This window comes from Xenopus tropicalis, chromosome 9, assembly GCF_000004195.4.
Source record: "Xenopus tropicalis strain Nigerian chromosome 9, UCB_Xtro_10.0, whole genome shotgun sequence".
In the NCBI taxonomy this organism is placed as follows: Eukaryota; Metazoa; Chordata; class Amphibia; order Anura; family Pipidae; genus Xenopus; species Xenopus tropicalis.
Genome location: NC_030685.2, coordinates 4,220,955 through 4,235,067, shown reverse-complemented (window position 1 = coordinate 4,235,067; position 14,113 = coordinate 4,220,955). Strand labels below are relative to the sequence as shown.

General features: G+C 50.0%; 3 protein-coding genes and 1 long non-coding RNA gene across 4 annotated transcripts in view; 1 reads left to right on the top strand and 3 right to left on the bottom strand.

Annotated features, from left to right (window-relative positions):
• Nucleotides 1–14,113, top strand: part of h2ac14 (H2A clustered histone 14) — a 1,193,713-nt gene that overhangs the window by 17,246 nt on the left and 1,162,354 nt on the right.
• LOC116407598 (oocyte zinc finger protein XlCOF29-like) lies at nucleotides 26–2,699 on the bottom strand. The gene is made up of 4 exons (XM_031893126.1): nucleotides 2,470–2,699; nucleotides 1,068–1,208; nucleotides 820–957; nucleotides 26–677 (listed from the first exon to the last, which is right to left on the bottom strand). Exons 2-4 carry the CDS (start codon nucleotides 1,182–1,184, stop codon nucleotides 585–587), a joined length of 348 nt encoding a protein of 115 aa, XP_031748986.1. The 5' UTR covers nucleotides 1,185–1,208; nucleotides 2,470–2,699; the 3' UTR covers nucleotides 26–584.
• On the bottom strand, nucleotides 6,596–10,232 carry LOC105947079 (oocyte zinc finger protein XlCOF6.1-like). Its single transcript, XM_018097405.2, has 2 exons — nucleotides 10,198–10,232; nucleotides 6,596–8,489 (listed from the first exon to the last, which is right to left on the bottom strand). Exon 2 carries the CDS (start codon nucleotides 8,245–8,247, stop codon nucleotides 7,021–7,023), a length of 1,227 nt encoding a protein of 408 aa, XP_017952894.1. The 5' UTR covers nucleotides 8,248–8,489; nucleotides 10,198–10,232; the 3' UTR covers nucleotides 6,596–7,020.
• LOC116407603 lies at nucleotides 10,733–13,296 on the bottom strand. The gene is made up of 3 exons (XR_004220421.1): nucleotides 13,208–13,296; nucleotides 12,014–12,216; nucleotides 10,733–10,825 (listed from the first exon to the last, which is right to left on the bottom strand). It is a non-coding gene; the product is annotated as an uncharacterized LOC116407603 (long non-coding RNA).

The following is a 14,113-nucleotide window of genomic DNA, read 5'->3' as shown; positions in this document are numbered from 1 at the left end:
TGGAGAAATTTCAGGGTTTGTGAGATTTCCGTCGGCACAAAAATCTGCTCCTTCAGCCCCAATCTTGCTTGGCTCATTATTATAACATAATGTTCCTCCCAGATCAGCTGGAATCTCTCTCTTATCTTCATATTCACCGTCTGGCAGAGATACAAGTGAGAGAAAATTAATTTTTGCATGATGGGGGTCTTTTAACTAATTGTTAACCCACTTGGCCCCCTCCCTTAGGAATCTACTTTGGCTCTTGGCTACTGAGCATGCTCAGTTTTTCTCAACTCCGGTTAATAAATGGCCTAGCAGGACATTTCTGCCTCTGTAAGCCTGCATTCTTCATTGCATTAACTTTACAGCACACATGTACTGTATGCAGATGTAAATGTCACTGATGATGTGTGAGCAGGAAAATGGCCGCCACGTGAAAGCTGCTATTTGTTTTAGGAGAACGTGATGATGCTGGTGAACAGAAATGATATATGCAATAAAAATGGCGTGGTTTGGGTGGAGGAGATGTGCACAGCTTATTAATATGATATTAAGCATTCAGCTTTGTGCTTAATAAGGTTCCATTTTGTGCCCTTCACCCATTACTCACCCAGTGGGCGGAGCTGCTGGGGCTCCTCCTCCTCCTTTATCCCTTCCCTGTAAAGGGCCTGGTTTCCTTTTATATACTCCCACTCCTCCAAGGAAAAATAGATGGAAACATCCTCACACCTTATGGCAACCTGGCACACACAATGTTACAGTCATCCCCCAGCCAGAGAAAGGGATTATCATACACTGTTACTAAACAATAAGGGGGGATTGGGGGGCCGCACCCACCTCTCCAGTCAGCAGCTGGATGATGTTGGAGATGAGTTCCAGGATCTTCTTGTCATTTTCCTTCTGTATGACGGAGCCAGGGGCATGCAGGGCCCCCAAACCCACAGTTGGGCTCTTCTTCTTAGGGATGACGTAGCCCTATGTATTGAGAGGGAGAGAGAATGATGAGTGTGTAACGCAGCAGAGAGACCCCCTTTGTACAGACAGACAGTCTCTTCTCACTGTGCCACTCACAGTGCCCCCCTCACCTCTCCAGTCAGCAGATAGATAATCTCCAGTGTGAGATTCAGGATTCTCTCCTTCCGCTCCTCATTTTTATCCTTCTTCCCCATCACTGGGTCACTCGCTTCCTCCCACATTCCCATTGGCTCCTTGTGGGAGGGAGGGGCCTGGAAGTGGAATTAAGCACTTACACATTTCTATAGGGGATTATTCCCAGCAAGACCCCCCAAAAAAATTACTGGGGCCCAGACCTATAGAATCCTATTAAATCTGTATTGCTTCATTTCATGCTGAAGTGAGAGTGCAAAGTGTGAGGGTTCTGCCTGTGTCACTCTGGGCAGTAAGGAAAGACCATAAAGCAGGGCAGGACTGCTGCTTACAATGGGGGGGATCAGATAGGATCTGTGCTACTAAGACAGAATGCTCTGTTATACAGATAGCTAGAATCTCAGCCATAAAGCAGGGCAGGACTGCTGCTTACAATGGGGGGATCAGATAGGATCTGTGCCACTGTGACAGAATGCTCTGTTATACAGATAGCTAGAATCTCAGCCATAAAGCAGGGCAGGACTGCTGCTTACAATGGGGGGGATCAGATAGGATCTGTGCTACTAAGACAGAATGCTCTGTTATACAGATAGCTAGAATCTCAGCCATAAAGCAGGGCAGGACTGCTGCTTACAATGGGGGGGGATCAGATGGGATCTGTGCCACTGTGACAGAATGCTCTGTTATACAGATAGCTAGAATCTCAGCCATAAAGCAGGGCAGGACTGCTGCTTACAATGGGGGGGATCAGATAGGATCTGTGCCACTGTGACAGAATGTTCTGTTATACAGATAGCTAGAATCTCAGCCATAAAGCAGGGCAGGACTGCTGCTTACAATGGGGGGATCAGATAGGATCTGTGCCACTGTGACAGAATGCTCTGTTATACAGATAGCTAGAATCTCAGCCATAAAGCAGGGCAGGACTGCTGCTTACAATGGGGGCCACTGTAATATAAGTGGTGTCAGCCATAAAGTAAAACAGGCCTGTTTATTAGTATATTAACAAAGCAGGACAGAGACATATGAAGGAGAGCATATATTAAGTTGCCCACACAATTAACTCTCTTTGTCCTGATCAGGGAAGCATGTATGGGATGGGGGGGGGGGGCAGACCCAGATGCAGCCCTCCCTACAGCAACCAATCAGCAGCTTAGTATTAACTGGTTGCCTGTTTAAAAGCAAATGTTTGGTTGCTATGGGTTACGGTGCTATGACAAACGGTGTGCCTTATATTATATATGAAGCTGTGCCTATAACTCAGCAGAACATTAATGTTAACCCTTGCCTGACACCCCCCTGTTGCGCACAGGCACCATGTTGTACAGAGAGCTATTGTGTCAGACTCCCCCACACTCAGTGATACAGACAAAAACCAACCTCACAAAAGCATTTTACCTCCACTAAATCTCATTCTATCAGAGCTGCAGACAGATCCGCTCCCTTCCGGGTCCCGGCAGGAATGAGCGCTGGGCGTGTCCTTCCATTCTCTTACAGGAAGTGCTCATATTTTGACTGACAGCCAGCCGTCAACCTTAGCAACCAAAGCCCCGCCCCTCTCTGTTTCTCTGCCCTGGGGTTGCCAGGTTGGCGTTTTTCTGCCAAATTGGGCTACTACTTTAAAGCCCAGGTGGGTTGCCAAAGTACAAACCCGCCAAGGTACAGTTTTGGGCAATTTTTTGCAGCCTTGGCGGGTTTGTAGTTTGGAAACTAGTCAAAGGTTTTTCCCTAAGTGTGCCTGTCCCACTGCATGCTGGGTAATGTAGTTTGTATCTACCAATTAGCCTACAGCTAGGATTAATATAAAACTACAATACCCAGCATGCAATTGGGCAGTATAGCCAGAAGCTCCGTTTTTATTCCTCTTTGCTCTTTCAGGCTCAACCTGTCTGCACTAAAACCTGCTCTATATAGTATAGAATTGCACTATTACTTTCTACTGGGATGTGGGGGGGCTGCCATTTGTTACTTTCTGCAGTTGTTCCTTAAGCTATAAATCTCAGGATATCTTGGGGCTGCTGGGAGTTGTAGTTCAACGTACCCATATGTATATCATGCCTGGGGTTAATGCAACATTCGGAATTCATTTCTGTAGTGACTTCCCAGCTGGACTGGGCACAGAGGGAATTATCTGCCATCCCAGTAACTGGGTAGTGATTATACGCTTTAAATACGTATATGCCCAATCCGCCCTGTGGGAATCGCGCTACAGTCACCCTGTTTCTGGGTTATTTATGAGAATAAAGTAACAGAAGCCGCATATCAGTTGCCTTTCTGAGCAGCAGCAATCGAGTTATTTAGCACAAAGGCCCAGCAATGTGAAATAATACATGCCAAGTGAGCTGGCAGGGGATGCTGGGAGTTGTAGTGAAACAATAACTTTAGGGCATTTTATGCCTATAAAACTACAATTTACCTTTTGTGTAACATATAAATAAATGTTGTAGGAACTTGGTGCAATAACACTGCAGTTGCTCTGTATGTATGCAAGCTAATCCATAACACAATATACGGCCATTTCTTAAGCATACAGGGACTGCCTATAGCAGAGTAAGTGCTACAGACTGACCCGGGGGACGGATTAGACTCAGCTGGCCAATCAGGAAGCTAGTCAGCCTACAGGAGAGACATAGGGACGTGTCTGTGAATCCAACATACAGGAATCTATGTGGCTGTACACACACAGTTGCATGGGCAGAGGTCTCTAATATTGCTGCAATTGATGTATCACTGGCAATGGGCGGGGGAAGTCTCATTTATATTATATTATATACTCTTGTTACCCCTGTATGTGGCTGTTGCAGTCATTTGTATCTGTGTGTAAATTGCAGGAGGGTGACTGGCAGCTGGGGGGCCTGAGGTGCTGTGTATGTGGGTATAAAGGACAGAAACAAGCTGCTTTACGGTTATATGTAAAAAATGCAGCTTCATCAGCCCCCAGCCCGGCTCCATCCCTTTACTTACCCTTTGCACGTGTTTGCTGTTCGGGGGTGTGGCCTTGTGACATGCCGCAGCAAATCAGCATTCACTCTGCTCTATCACGTGACATTTCTGCGCCACTGACACACAACAGGGGGGGCGGCGATTCTGGAGGGTGGGGGATGGGAGGATGCTACAATAAGTAGTCGTAACGGTGCGACCAATTAAATTTTCAATATTACAAAAACATTTTTCATGAGTGTTCCCCTTTAAATACACCCAATAGGATTATTTTGCCTTTAATAAGGAATTATTGCTGGAAGTACAAGCTGCTGTTCTGCTATTACTATTATTAAATTGTGAATTATTTGATTAAAATGGAGTCTATGGGAGTCGGCCTTCCCATGAAGCTTTCTGGATAACTGGTTTCCGGATAACGGATCCTATACCTGCAGTAGTACCTGTCACCTTGGAATGTAAAAAATAGAAAAGCAGAACAGACGATGCTATTACATGACATTAAAAGGCAGTAACCCATAGCAACCAATAAGATGCTTGCTTTTAAACAGGTAAGCAGTAAATGCTCCCTGCTGGTTGGTTGCTATAGGTTACTGCTCCTGGGCAAACTCATTACCTTTTATTACATAACTCCCTTAGTCTAAAAATGGTTTAAACTAAGCCAAGTAAAACCAAAAGTGCACTTTCAACACAAAATGCATTTCATATATCAAAATAGTTTATTTTTATTTATTTTTATTAAAGGAGACATATAGGATAACGGAAAACCCCTAACCCTGTAGGCAATTATGAATAATATCCGGTGCTGGTTTCCCTTTGGGCTAAACATTAACCCTATCTGTAACAATGACCCCTTTATTGGAGCTCCCTATAGATCCTCTCAGGTCCCTGTCTGGGTTTCACATGAGGGGTGGGCGTGTCCTAACGGTCCCTGCCAGAAGCACAGTAGGGGGGGGGGGAGAGCCAATCACAGCCCTGCACTCACACAAGCACAGACAGGCTTCAGTTCCCTATCAGGTCAGCCTAGCTGCTGATTGGTTCCTATCCTACAGTGCCGCCGGCCCCCCTGCACAGCCTGGGAAAGGAGGCAGCAGGAAGTGGCTCAGATGGGCGGGGCTAGTGGGGTTTTTGGAGATATTTTCAATAAATCAGCACAAAACACTCCTTTTTAAAGCCCATTCCTTCTGTATTTAGATGAGTACAATTCATTGGCACAATATTGTTTTTCACACAATATGTCCCCTTTAAAAACCTATAAAAAAAAATAAATAATGAAGACCAATTGAAAAGTTGCTTAGAACTGGCCCAGCAGGGCAAACATTTCCCTCAGTTTGTGGCTTTATAAATAAATGCAAACAGCCCTGAAATGTTGCCGGTGCCCTTCCGTCAGTTCAGGAAACAGCAAAAATGTGCAAAATACACTGAAGCCAATGGATGTTTTTCTTTTCCCGCACTTTTTTTTTTCCAGCCATTGGAGTCAATGGGGCAGATTTATCACAATGTGAGTTCAGAGCTTGATACATAAACACTCACCCACGTTCTATTAATTCCTGGGGAGTTTTTAAACGATTATTTATTAAATGGTAACTTTCACTTTGATAAATACACCTATAGAAATCCCACAGGAACGAACGGAACGTGGGTGAGTTTTTATGTATCAAGTTCTGAACTCACATTTTGATAAATCTGCCCCATGGGGGTTTTTCAGTTTAACCTGTTGTTCCTCACACGTTGCATAAGAAGCCAAGAGCTTGGGAGCCGCCATCCCGGAGTCAATTTGTCTCTTACCTTCAGGCAGCGCTTTATAATGATTATTTTATTTCAGTAGAAGTCTGAGCTTAAGGTTTAACCTTATCCCCTTGGTCTATAGATTTTATATTTATTATTTCTGCTTCTCTATACTGGGACCCAGGGCCGCCATCAGAAATCACAGGGCCCCTCACAACAAAATTTTCTGTGCCCCCCTCCTCCTATGCCCCATCCCCCAATGACCCCTCCCATCAGTACAAAGGACATACAAACATTGGTAGCCAGGGCCCCCCTGAAACATTAGTAGCCAGGGGTTACATTTTACATTGGTGCCATGGCAGGGACCCCCAGTGTCCCCACACTATGGGCCACTCACCACTGCAGCTCCCCCAGCATCCTCCAGCTGCCCCGCAGCGTCCTCCCCAACATCTTCCAGCTCCCCCCTAGCATCCTTCAGCTCCCCCCAGCATCCTCCCCTACATCCTCCAGCTCCCCCCTACCATCCTTCAGCTCCCCCAGCATCCTCCAGCTGCCCCGCAGCGTCCTCCCCAACATCTTCCAGCTCCCCCCTAGCATCCTTCAGCTCCCCCCAGCATCCTCCCCTACATCCTCCAGCTCCCCCCTACCATCCTTCAGCTCCCCCAGCGTCCTCCCCAACATCCTCCAGCTCCCCCCAGCATCCCCCCCAACATACTCTACCTCCCCCGCAGGGTCCTCCCCAACATCCTCCCGCTCCCCCGCAGTGTCCTCCCCAACATCCTCCAGCTCCCCCCTCAACATCCTCCAGCTCCCCTCAGCGTCCCCCCTAACATCCTCCAGCTCCCCTCAGCATCCTCCCCCACCCCACCCACTCGCCTGCCTCCCTGCTTCTTCAGACTGCGTCCCCTGTCTCTGCTTAGGTCTCCCGTCTCGCCGCTGCAGCTACGCTTTTATTAGGTTGCGCCCCGTGCGTGCTGACGTCACACGTACGCACGGGCCGCAACCAATCAAATTACCCACTGATCACCAATGAACCAAGGGCCTGTAACTCTTTAAAGGGGACCAGAGATTAAAAACTGCATCACGGCCGGGCCCCATTTAAAGCCATGATTGTCCGGGCCCAGGACAACTGTCCCCCCTGTGTCCCCCTGATGGCAGCCCTGCTGGGACCCATTTAGCAGCAGCGCCTCCTGGAACCCAGGCAGCTTCTCCCGGAACCCGATGTCTTTTCCCCTCCCGCTTGTCCAGTAAATCCCCATATCCCCTTCATGTGTTAGAGAGGGGCTTCTTGCCATTGTGGCTCTGCAGATGAACCTTAAGGTCCGAGCGGTAAGAAAAACATTTGCCGCACTCGTAACAAGGAAATGGTTTCTCCCCTCGGTGAGTCTTGAGGTGCACGTGCAGGTCGGAGCGCTGTACAAAGTATTTCCCGCATCGGTAGCAGGTAAACGGCTTGTCCCCCGTGTGGATCCTCTGATGCACCTTAAGGTCGGAGCTTTGGATGAAGCATTTGCCGCATTCAGAGCAGGTGAAGGGTTTGTCCCCCGTGTGGATCCGGTGGTGTCGGTTCAGGTCGGAGCGGTGGGTGAAGCATTTGCCGCACTCGGAGCAAGTAAACGGCTTCTCCCCCGTGTGGCTCCTGTAATGTCTATTGAGGGCCGACAGATAGCTGAAGCGCTTGCCGCATTCGGAGCACGAGAAGGACTTGTTTCCCCCGTGAGTCCTGCGGTGCTTGGTGAGGTCGCCAGACTGGGGGAAACATTCGCCGCACTCGGAGCAGGTGAACTGTCTCTTTTCCAAGTGAGTCCTCTGGTGCGTGAAAAGCCGCGTGCACAGCTTAAAGCGCTTGCCGCATTCCAGGCAACAGAAGGGCTTGTCCGAATGGATCCCCAGGGGCTCGGAATCCTGTTCGTAACCTTTCCCGCCATCGGAGAGCGACACGGATTCCTCTCCTTCGCGAGTTCTGACCGGATGCGCGGGGAGACTCTGGCCGCTGACTTGGCTATTGCACTCCTGTAACGGAGCAGCACATTTACTGTTCATTATATCACTATAATCGCTGTATCCCGGGATACACGGGCAGGAAAGTTCCCCCTGGGTCTGGTCTGAGAGGGGATTCATGCTGCAGCCTAAATGGCTTCTCCCCAGCCATGCCATTGGCTCCTGTTTAATAGCCCCTAGTCCGTAGCTGCTGCCCCCCAGGATAGTGGCAGGGGTAACCTTCCTCTCTGTCCTTCCGACACACGGATTAACGCCGCGGTTTAACGGGTTCGCTCCTTCACACAAAGCCGACTCTTTATCACAAGCGTCGGATTTAACTCCATCTGATAAACTGCTTCTAAGGCCACATCTTATGGCAGGAGTGGGCGGATCTGTCTCTTCTATTTCTTCAGCCAAGGTAATTATATTGTAATCTGAGTGGCTCCCTGAATCCCCTTTAATCCCATCTGATATATAACTGGCTGCCGAGCTGTTATTCAGGCTGCACCCCATGATAGGAGAAGGTGTGTCTGTTCCCTGTTCTGTAAGGGGATTTATGCTGCAATCTGATTGGTTCCCCCCTTCCCACGATGCTGTCTCAGTCCCATTGGCCGGTAGGGGCTGGTCAGTTTCAGGGTTTGAGAGCTTTCTATTGGCACACAAGGTGGCTCCTTCAGATTTACCTGGGGCTTTATTACAATATAAAATTGGTTCCGGAGTAGACGTTGTCCCGCTCTTACCCTTAGTTTCCCAATCTGGCAACGAAAAAATACAAAAACAGGAAAATGATATGTTAATGTGCAAGTCTCGTACTACTAAACTAATTACTAAAGTAAATTATCACGCTCTTAAAGGGGAAGTTGACCTTTGAGTTAACTTTTAGTATGTTACCCTCCCATATAGATTGTAAGCTCTACTGGGCAGGGACCTCCATCCTCTTGTGTCTTTGACGCTTAACTTATTGCAACTGTATCTTGTGTTTATTGTTATACTGTGTATTTATCTATTATCTTAAAGGAGACATATTGGATAAATGGGAAAAACGCGAATTGTGTAGGCAATTATGAATAATATCCGGTGCTGGTTTCCCTTTGGGCTAAACATTAACCCTATCTGTAACAATGGCCCCTTTATTGGAGCTCCCTATAGATCCTTTCAGGTCCCTGTCTGGGTTTCAAATGAGGGGTGGGCGTGTCCTAACGGTCCCTGCCAGAAGCACAGTAGGAGGGGGAGAGCCAATCACAGCCCTGCAGTCACACAAGCACAGACAGGCTTCAGTTCCCTATCAGGTCAGCCAAGCTGCTGATTGGTTCCTATCCTACAGTGCAGGGTACGGAGGGCCGCCGGCTCCCCAGCTCATCCAGAGAATTCAGCCAGCAGGAAGTGGCACAGATGGGCGGGGCTAGTGGGGTTTGGGGAATTTCTCAATAAATCAGTCAGAAACACAACTTTAAGCACAATCCTTCTATATCTAGAGGAGTATAATTCCCTGGTACATTCATAATTTTTATAGGATATGTCTCCTTTAATAACCCCGTTTGTATTAATAAATTCTACTGTACAGCGCTGCGTACATAAGTAGCGCTCTATAAATAAAGATATACATACATACATACATACATGTTACAGAATTGCCAATTCTAAGCAACTTTTCAATTGGTCTTCATTATTTAATTTTTTATAGATAATTATTTGCAGCTTTCAAACAGGGGTCACTAACCGCACCGCCAAAAAACTATTGTTTTTGATAATTGTTTATTATTTTGACTTTTTGTTGGTACTTATTTTTATATTCAAGTCCCCTCCTATTGATATATAGGTCTTTGATTCTGAGAAATTGCAAATTGTCTCAGAATATTACTCTCCACATCATACTAAAAGTTAACTCACATATGGACAACCCCAAACAATTTAGCCTTCTATTGGCCACGAATATGCGTGAAAAGGTTTCATACGGCGTTCCTTATATATTAAATGTATGATTCTCGCTATTAATTTTGCTGATGTCTGTGCACTTTGTACCCCAGTGATGTATTTCTTATTACCCAGAGCTCACAAATGGACACTACTGGCTCAATACAAGATGATTGGTTCCCCCTTCCTATGAAGCCGCATCTTCAGTTATAGCACCCCCAGTGGGCCTACATGGCCGATATCTGGCCAAAAATTGTCCAGATCTCGATCGGGCAGGTTTGATTTTCCGACCATCTCTGCCCCTTTCTATGATGCCAGGTATTGGTGGCGCAACACTGGTCCGCTTCTCTCCACCTGCATTTTGTAGGCAGGTGGAGAGAAGTTGATCCACTCTCTTCTGAAGCTCTGTGTAGCTGCACTGACCGGCACAGCTTCAGCCTCACTATAGCGACATGGGACGGAGCAGAGATCGGCATGAAAAGGACTCCTTTAACAGTTTTATTTGAACATAAGCTTCTGATATTGTGTTCAATTATAAACATTACTCACCCAGTGGGCGGAGCTGCTGGGGCTCCTCCTCCTCCTTTATCCCTTCCCTGTAAAGGGCCTTGTTTCCCTTTATATACTCCCACTCCTCCAAGGAAAAATAGATGGAAACATCCTCACACCTTATGGCAACCTGGCACACACAATGTTACAGTCATCCCCCAGCCAGAGAAAGGGATTATCATACACTGTTACTAAACAATAAGGGGGGATTGGGGGGCCGCACCCACCTCTCCAGTCAGCAGCTGGATGATGTTGGAGATGAGTTCCAGGATCTTCTTGTCATTTTCCTTCTGTATGACGGAGCCAGGGGCATGCAGGGCCCCCAAACCCACAGTTGGGCTCTTCTTCTTAGGGATGACGTAGCCCTATGTATTGAGAGGGAGAGAGAATGATGAGTGTGTAACGCAGCAGAGAGACCCCCTTTGTACAGACAGACAGTCTCTTCTCACTGTGCCACTCACAGTGCCCCCCTCACCTCTCCAGTCAGCAGATAGATAATCTCCAGTGTGAGATTCAGGATTCTCTCCTTCCGCTCCTCATTTTTATCCTTCTTCCCCATCACTGGGTCACTCGCTTCCTCCCACATTCCCATTGGCTCCTTGTGGGAGGGACTGGCCTGGAAGTGCCCCTGGAACAATTATATTAGTTGCTAATAAAGATTATAGAATTGGACACCGACCCCCAGTCCCACAGCTCCCACCGACCCCCCAGTCCCACAGCTCCCACCGACCCCCAGTCCCACAGCTCCCACCGACCCCCAGTCCCACAGCTCCCACCAACCCCCCCAGTCCCACAGCTCCCACCGACCCCCAGTCCCACAGCTCCCACCGACCCCCAGTCCCACAGCTCCCACCGACCCCCAGTCCCGCCGACCCCCAGTCCCGCCGACCCACAGCTCCCACCGACCCGCCAGTCCCACCGTCCCCCAGTCCCACCGACCCCCAGTCCCACCGACCCCCAGTCCCACCGACCCCCAGTCCCACCGACCCACAGCTCCCACCGACCCGCCAGTCCCACCGACCCCCAGTCCCACCGACCCGCCAGTCCCACCGACCCCCAGTCCCACAGCTTCAACCGACCCGCCAGTCCCACCGTCCCCCAGTCCCACCGACCCCCAGTCCCACAGCTCCCACCGACCCCCCAGTCCCACAGCTCCCACCGACCCGCCAGTCTCACCGTCCCCCAGTCCCACCGTCCCCCAGTCCCACCGTCCCCCAGTCCCACCGACCCCCAGTCCCACCGACCCCCAGTCCCACAGCTCCCACCGACCCGCCAGTCCCACCGTCCCCCAGTCCCACCGACCCCCAGTCCCACCGACCCCCAGTCCCACAGCTCCCACCGACCCCCAGTCCCACAGCTTCAACTGACCCGCCAGTCCCACCGTCCCCCAGTCCCACAGCTCCCACCGACCCCCAGTCCCACCGACCCCCAGTCCCACAGCTCCCACCGACCCCCAGTCCCACAGCTCCCACCGACCCCCAGTCCCACCGACCCCCAGTCCCACAGCTCCCACCGACCCCCAGTCCCACAGCTTCAACTGACCCGCCAGTCCCACCGTCCCCCAGTCCCACCGTCCACCAGTCCCACCGACCCCCAGTCCCAAAGCTCCCACCGACCCCCAGTCCCACCGACCCCCAGTCCCACAGCTCCCACCGACCCCCAGTCCCACAGCTCCCACCGACCCCCAGTCCCACCGACCCCCAGTCCCACACACAATACAAGAATATAAGTGGCCTACATAGTAGTTAGCAGAGACGCAGAGTACAACACATTCCCCTCTCTCTCTCACAATGACCCAATAGGCTCTGTATTTTACCTTCCTTTCCGGATGGGCGCTCTGTTTTCTGTACAACCAATGAGTCAGTACAGTAGGAGGGGGGGGGGGCAGGGAGAGTAACAGGAAGACACAGTGATTGGCTGAGGCGCGCCGATACCCACACAGAGCAGCAGATCTTCTCCTGACTGGTTGGATTTTCTGGGGTCGGGACGACTGTTTCCTAGGAAGTTCTGAATTATTGGCTACAAAAGGAAAAAGGCGGGTCCGGGGGGTGAATATGAGTAATGCGACTGGCTTAGAGGCTAAAGGGACTGAGGGAATATTACATTACTTCTCTAAATAAACTGTAATGTCCTGACAAGCTCAGTTATATTTACACTGTGAGTTTTCCCTCTGTCCCTAACTCATTGTCCCGCCCTTCTGCTCACTGATCCAATCATTGTTCTCTGCCGCTCTCTGTCCCGCCCACATTCCCCTCCCAGCCAATGAGTGAGTGTCCCAGCTCCTCAGTTCCCTCCCTCACAGCTACAGGCAGCAGAGCAGTGTGGGAAAGAGGTGAGTAAGGGATCGGGGCTGCACTAATGGTGGCACTAAAGGAGCAGTGTTACCTTGTTACCGACGTGAGGTAATTGCCCCAGATAAAGCCCAGAGCTGTGTGAGTGCAGGGGGCAAATAGGGGCAGCTGGGCTAATAATTGCCCCAGATAAAGCCTAGAGCTGTGAGTGCAGGGGGCAAATAGGGGCAGCTGGGCTAATAATTGCCCCAGATAAAGCCTAGAGCTGTGTGAGTGCAGGGGGCAAATAGGGGCAGCTGGGCTAATAATTGCCCCAGATAAAGCCCAGAGCTGTGTGAGTGCAGGGGGCAAATAGGGGCAGCTGGGCTAATAATTGCCCCAGATAAAGCCTAGAGCTGTGTGAGTGCAGGGGCAAATAGGGGCAGCTGGGCTAATAATTGCCCCAGATAAAGCCCAGAGCTGTGTGAGTGCAGGGGGCAAATAGGGGCAGCTGGGCAGCTATACATACTGGGGGGCAGCAGGGGCAGGTAGGGAGAGTGGGGGAATAGTAGGGATAAGGGTTGGTGACCCTGGGGGGACATAAGGGGGTGGGTTGGGGGAAGCAGGCTGGGATGGGAGTGGGGGATTGGGGCAGATTGGGGTGTAAGTGGGCAGAGGGGAATAGAAATGTAAGGGTAAGTACATTGCTGCTATATTAGTAATACTGCCCCTGCCCTTACCTGCTGTGTTACCCACTGGGCAAGATGGAGACACTTTATACCCCCCGTGCCCGACCTGCAGCCAATCACTTGCACCCAGTTCCCTTCATCCCCAGCCAGGGGTGCAGCCGCTTCTTGTTCCGTTACGGCCGGGGGCGCCGCTCACATGAAGGCATTTGTTTGTAGCCAATAGGGCCGGGAGCAGAGAGACGTGGGACAGTTTCGGCCACTTCCTGTGGGAGACGCACGGCCCTCACTCCAGCCTGGGCACTGAGCAGGTAGGACTGTCAGCTCTCATATAATGACATTTATAAAGCATTTTTGGTGGGTACTATACATTCAAGAGAAAGTGGCAAATATTACTAGGAGATCAAGCCCCACCGTATGTGTATCCTTTAAAGGGTAAGTATTATGAACATGACAGAGTTCATGCACTGCAGCACCCCTACTTGTAGCATTGGAGCCCCGAACTCCCAGTATTTGTAAATGGGATCCAAAGTGTAGGGAGGGAGAAGTAGGATATACTTGGAATTATCCCCTATAGAAATGTGTAAGTGCTTAATTCCACTTCCAGGCCCCTCCCTCCCACAAGGAGCCAATGGGAATGTGGGAGGAAGCGAGTGACCCAGTGATGGGGAAGAAGGATAAAAATGAGGAGCGGAAGGAGAGAATCCTGAATCTCACACTGGAGATTATCTATCTGCTGACTGGAGAGGTGAGGGGGGCACTGTGAGTGGCACAGTGAGAAGAGACTGTCTGTCTGTACAAAGGGGGTCTCTCTGCTGCGTTACACACTCATCATTCTCTCTCCCTCTCAATACATAGGGCTACGTCATCCCTAAGAAGAAGAGCCCAACTGTGGGTTTGGGGGCCCTGCATGCCCCTGGCTCCGTCATACAGAAGGAAAATGACAAGAAGATCCTGGAA

Coding starts and splice junctions, on each gene's coding strand:
- LOC116407598 (XM_031893126.1), bottom strand. CDS start 1,184: ATGGGAATGTGGGAGGAAGCGAGTGACCCAGTGATGGGGAAGAAGGAT. Junction 958..1,067: donor TCTATCTGCTGACTGGAGAG/GTGAGGGGGGCA, acceptor CTCAATACATAG/GGCTACGTCATCCCTAAGAA. Junction 678..819: donor TCCAGCTGCTGACTGGAGAG/GTGGGTGCGGCC, acceptor TTTTCCTTGGAG/GAGTGGGAGTATATAAAAGG.
- LOC105947079 (XM_018097405.2), bottom strand. CDS start 8,247: ATGGGGTGCAGCCTGAATAACAGCTCGGCAGCCAGTTATATATCAGAT.